The 6,000-nt window shown below is 40.6% G+C and overlaps 1 protein-coding gene across 6 annotated transcripts in view; it reads right to left on the reverse strand.

The window, feature by feature from the left end:
• Positions 1–6,000, reverse strand: part of iqsec1a (IQ motif and Sec7 domain ArfGEF 1a) — a 123,778-nt gene that overhangs the window by 22,551 nt on the left and 95,227 nt on the right. For 5 of the 6 annotated variants that reach the window (XM_082146002.1, XM_082146005.1, XM_082146004.1 and 2 more), the window contains 2 exons: positions 3,630–3,909; positions 2,262–3,430 (listed from right to left, as the gene is read on the reverse strand). In XM_082146002.1, the coding sequence (XP_082002128.1) occupies positions 2,262–3,430; positions 3,630–3,909 (1,449 nt within the window). Of the gene's footprint in view, positions 1–2,261; positions 3,431–3,629; positions 3,910–5,753 lie in introns of all 6 variants that reach the window. The other variant, XM_082146003.1, reaches the window with a different exon arrangement.

The following is a 6,000-nucleotide window of genomic DNA, read 5'->3' on the forward strand; positions in this document are numbered from 1 at the left end:
AGAGGTGTAGAAGAGCTAAAAGAGATATAGAAGAGCTAAAAGAGAAATAGAAGGGCTAAAAGAGATATAGAAGAGCTAAAAGAGGTGTAGAAGTGCTAAAAGAGATATAGAAGAGCTAAAAGAGATATCGAAGAGCTAAAAGAGGTATAGAAGAGCTAAAAGAGATATAGAAGAGCTAAAAGAGGTATAGAAGAGCTAAAAGAGGTATAGAAGGGCTAAAAGAGATATAGAAGAGCTAAAAGAGGTATAGAAGAGCTAAAATAGATATAGAAGCGCTAAAATCGATATAGAAGAGCTAAAATCGATATAATCGATATAGAAGTGCTAAAATCGATATAGAAGAGCTAAAATAGATATAGAAGAGCTAAAAGAGATGTAGAAGAGCTAAAAGAGGTATAGAAGAGCTAAAAGAGATATAGAAGAGCTAAAAGAGGTATAGAAGAGCTAAAAGAGATGTAGAAGTGCTAAAAGATATAGAAGAGCTAAAAGAGATAGAAGAGCTAAAAGAGGTATAGAAGAGCTAAAAGAGATATAGAAGAGCTAAAAGAGGTATAGAAGAGCTAAAAGAGATGTAAAAGAGCTAAAAGAGGTATAGAAGAGCTAAAAGAGATATAGAAGAGCTAAAAGGTATAGAAGAGCTAAAAGAGGTATAGAGGAGCTAAAAGAGATATAGAAGAGCTAAAAGAGATGTGGAAGAGCTAAAATAGATATAGAAGAGCTAATAGAAGAGCTAAAAGAGGTATAGAAGAGCTCTTTGTGTGAAAGAAGCAGAATAATATCCTCCTGAGAACCAGAAAAAAAAGTTGTTGTTCTTTTGTAAGCACAGTTACATGTTGTCTGCGTATTCTCCTTGTTTAATAAACAGTATTTGGATTCATCTTTGACTTGTGCATGTTCATACACGTCTGCGCTTGCAAAGATCATTTTTTTATGTTAAGTCATTTTGTTTCCACATTGCTTGAAAGGTATGATATATCACATATGTATTTTTATTATAGAAATACATCATAGCAGGGGTTTTCAAACTGAGGTATAAATTATATATAAAAGTTATAAATAATAAATAATACATCTAGCAGTACAGTACTATAACGAGTAGAAAAATAAACATAATATTTTAGACATAAAAATATACATCTTCAAAGTGTAAATTGGGTCTTTTACACAAAACTATATAGATGCCTTTTAAATGTTAGGATGGGGTTCCCTCACACAAGGAGGATCATACTTGAGGGTCTTTGGCATCTAAACGATTGAAAAACCCTGCATTATAGCATAGAAAACATCCTGTTGCAAAAAAACAAATGTGTGAAGGCAGATCCACGATGTGTGAGATACGAATAAAATACACATAATATTGTGCACAATCTGTCTCACCTCATCAATCTGTCTCGCACGCGCTGAACACCTCTGAAGTAAACTAAGAGAATAAGTTGCTATATGTTTACTTGCATAACCTCAGCTTTCAGTTCCAAAAATGAAGGTAACTTTCAGGATATTCCCTTATTTACCCATAAACATACCTGCGTATGTGACATAACCTGTTTTCTGAAATACTCCCTTGAGCCCAAAGCTGAATGTATTTTCCCATGTTTTTTCCTCTTTACAGATGTCAACGTTATGACAATATTTCCCTTTCACACGGATCCGCGGAAACGACTAAAAACTAAAAACACTGTATTATGCATGCCAGACAAGTAACTGGCAATGTCACTTTGTAGTGACATACGCATTCATACGCACATGCCTATAGATTAAACACGTAGTGTGCCTGTGCGCGCCGTCACTGTTTTCACAGATTTGCATTTTTGATGTTTACACAGAGATGATAATGCTATCGTTTTCAAAACTCATAAAAAAACGTGCACTTTGAAATTTATTTCAAAGTTTGCGTTCCACCAAAACGCGGTTGTCGTGTAAATGTATGTCCGGAACGCAACGCATGATGTACAGCTACAACAATCTCTGTTGCATTATTTTCCTGTTATCACTGTAAAGCTGCCTTGAAACAATCCGAATTGTAAAAAGTGCTAGATAAATAATGACTATATATATATATATATATATATATATATATATATATATATATATATATATATATATATATATATATATATATATATATTATTGTTACAATGACAGAATTCAGCCCGTTCACACAGAAATAATATGCACCTCAAACCAGATGTTCCCTTCATTCCCAGTTCTTCTGGTGATAAAATGTGTATTTTGTGTAAATATTATGTCATTGAAACACATACTTATTGAAGAGGTTGAGGCCGATGCGGTATTGTCTCTTCCGCATGAGGTCGCTGCTGAACGCCGGAGAGTCCCAGCTGTTGCGAGTGTCTTTGTGGTAGGTCTGCTTGCTGAGACTATCTCGAGATGAGGATTCAGAGTTTATTGTGTCAATGGAATTTGAATTGCTGTTGAGACTGTCGTTGTCTCCATCTGAAAAGTCTGATTCTGTCTTGCTCTGCCGGTTGCCGTTGGTGGGAAGGTGGCTCTCCACCTGCCGGTGTCTAAGGGGCTCTTCGTCTTGAGAAAGCAAGGGAACTCTGGGAGGTAGTCCATGTGAGATGTTTTCGGGACTGGCCTGTGGTCCTGCTACGGTTCGTTCGTGGTTATTTTGTGGCTGGCCCAAGCCATGGCTTGTGTCTGCTGAGCTGTCACTGGGAGGCTCAATGGTCAACAGGGGTAAGTCCATACAGAGCTGCGGCCCCTGGCACTCGAGGGATGGAGGGCTCCTGTAGCTAGTGTCCCTGTCCTCCTTGTCCTCCTTGGCCCCCATGGACCAGTACTCCTGCGAGGAGCCGCCGGACTGCTCAGACCGGGTGCTGGAGGGCTGATCAGCGGAGCAGGGAGGCTGGACCGGTGGAGAGAGCTCCTCTTCATCGATGAAGAGTGTAACGTCACAGATCTCATCCAGCTTGTGCTGCTCATCAGGCTGAGGGAGCTCATCTTCCTGGCGCAGACCAACTGCTTGTTCAGGCTGGATCTCCTCTTTGCGTAGACTACGGCAGTTCAGTGCATCGTCAATTGACTCCGCCAACGACTTTACTTGCCTTGAGAAAGTGTCCTCTAGCTCTGTGATTGTGTCTGTTAAATCGTTTTGAGGTTCTGGGGCCTCCAGGATAACAGGAACCATCTCTCCGGCTTGTGCCATGGCTCCTGCTTGGCTGGTCTCCTCCAGGAGAGACATTTGCTTCCCCTCAAAAACAGAGCCGTGGACTTTCTCGGCTCCTTCAAAGGAAAACTGCATCCTCATGTTGGACAAAAGAATCCTGCGGGACATGCGGTTCTCCGACATACAACTCCGGAGGCGTTCAAAGTTCTTGTTCATTTGGTGTCGGCGGAAAGCTGTCTGGATGGTGCGTGCAGCATGACAGGTTATGAAACGGCCCCCGTATTTCCGCTCAAGCATTTCCACCTTGGAAAACCAGGAAATATACGTTTTAGATGCTATCACAACAAAGTGATTAGGGTTAATTAGAGTGTACAACACACATACACAATAGTGTTTAGAGTTAAACAAGATGAGGCCAACACAACATTAGCGATACTCATGACTGCGGAAACTACAAAATGCAGTATATCTGGTCCAGAACTAATTAGCCATGACACTGTACCTTCTTGTCCTGCAGGTCTGTGGAGAGCTCATAGCTTTCAGAGAGGGAGCGTGAGCGTTTGATGGCCTCCTCCTCGGCCTGCTTGCGGAGGATGGACTGAGAGTGTTGTAGTTTGGGTCGCTGAGGGCGCTGTGGGCCCGGCTGGACGCTGTGGCTGGACACTGAGCCCTCGGACAGCTCAGGACTCAAGGAAGAACTGTGCGGGACAGGGCCACGTCCATATCCTATGCTGGAGTCCAAGGAAGGGCCAGGCTCACTGTTTTGAATATTCCCCTCCACACTAGACAAGACAGGAAAACAAGACATGTAATACACATCGACATGGTACAATGGGTTTCACTTACTAACAAGGTTTGCAAGGTTCTCATGTTTGCAAACTTTCTGCTGGCTTCAGAGCATGCAAAACATTTTTCTCTGGTAACACTTTATTTCGAAAGTCCACTTTAGACATTCTACTAACTTTGCAACTACATGTCAATAGCAGTCATTAGAGTATTAGTAGACTGTCTGCTTAATATCTGCTAACTCTTTATTTTGATGCTCCAACAGACATTCTACTGACTATGCAAGTACTTATTATACTGTCAACTCATTCTACTAACCCCAACCCTAAAAACTAATCCTAACCTAACAGTCTACTAATACTCTAATGAGAGTTAGTTTACATGTAGTTGCAAAGCTACTTATAGTGAGTAGAATGTCTAAAGTGGACCATCAAAATAATGTGTACCCTTCTTTCTTACCCTTACAATGTTGACGAATCCATCCAAGTGTACAGTCATTCACAGATCTCCATGTCAGTGCTTCCCAAACCTATTCCTAGAGGCATACCAACTGCACACATCTTCAAACTCTCACCTGACTGAACTCATCAGCTCATTAGAAGAGACTTCAAGACCTGAAACTGATGGGTCAAATAAGGGAGATATCCTAAATGTGTGCTGTTGGTGTGGCTGCAGGAACAGGGTTGGCAAACACTGCTCTGTGCTCTCTAAAGATGCACTCGTACCCAAGATCTTCAAGTTAAACCAAGTGTCCCATTCCGAGTACCAGCTGAGATATAAAAATATACTAAATATACTTGACTTCTGTGATTGCATTTTCATGCTGAACCTTTCCCCAAGGCCATTCACACTAAACCTGTTTCATTTAAACCAGAAACATCCATCTAGCGTTAACAATGTAAACGCAGTGCAGTGTAAAGCAAGATCAGCTCCAGTGATGTCACACCTGTCAGATCAACCTGTGGCACCATGCAACTCTTCCATCAAAATTAGAAGATAGTTGGAGAAATCATGCTGTTTAATGCCTCACTGATCAGAAAAATTCTCCTCATTTGTAGAATAAGATGCAGTGTTTCTGATGGTTTGTATTCAACACTTGAGAGATTATTGCTGATTACTTACTAATAATAAGTCTTGATTTCCGCTCTGTTAATATTTTAACAGCACATATGGCCTGGTTTCCAGGACTAAGGAATGCATCAACATTATTATTGCTCACACTTGGTCCTGCACTGTTTGTCCCAGAGGCCTGGAGGACAACACAAATCATGCAGCTTGTGGAGGAGAGCTGTGTTACTTTTCCAAGCAATCAGACAAAACAATGGGCTTCAGTTGAGTAATGGACAAACCAAAATATCAGAGCGATAGTCTAGCTTGGGTCTATATGCATTTGATCCAGTAAGCAACTACTTTAACCTCCCAGAATCCTCTAGCCACCATAAGGAAACCTAACAACAACTTAGCATTGTGTTGGCGAGTTTGCACAAGTACAAGTCGTTTTTTTGTGGAAATGTAAAGTAAGAATATATAAATGGATCAATTGAAACATCCTTCTAATAGCAGACATGTTTGAAAATCTTCAAGAATCCCAGAGAACAACTGAAACAAACATTTATGGTAAAATTACATTTTGTTTAGACGCCTAACCAGAACGGATTCGTTCAAATTCTATTAAATATATTGAAGTGATCCAGTTTTCTGATGCTCTGCACATCTATCCAGCACAAGTAACAGCAGACCCGTTTACACTGCAAGTCAGCCATGTGTCCTACAGTATATAACATGATTTTAGACCACAGTAAGAGCATATATCTTCCATATTTACATGAACATTACTCACTAACTCTTACTCTCTGCAGTTTTTCGATGTGAATGTCGTCCAAAGAAAGATCTCCTGCCAAAGAAGTCCAGTTTCTTCTGCTTATCTGCCATTATGAGCCACAAGTTCAAAGGTCAGCTCAGTTTCCCCAACATAGCCAAAGTCTGCTCAGATGAAACCAATCATTTACAAACCAGCACATCAGGCTTGACGTAGAGCCACAAACTCGCTTGCATGCAAATCGATTGTTCAAATCATGTAGAAAAGA

Source organism: Leuciscus leuciscus (assembly GCF_965113295.1).
Source record: "Leuciscus leuciscus genome assembly, chromosome: 18".
Classification (NCBI taxonomy): domain Eukaryota; kingdom Metazoa; phylum Chordata; class Actinopteri; order Cypriniformes; family Leuciscidae; genus Leuciscus; species Leuciscus leuciscus.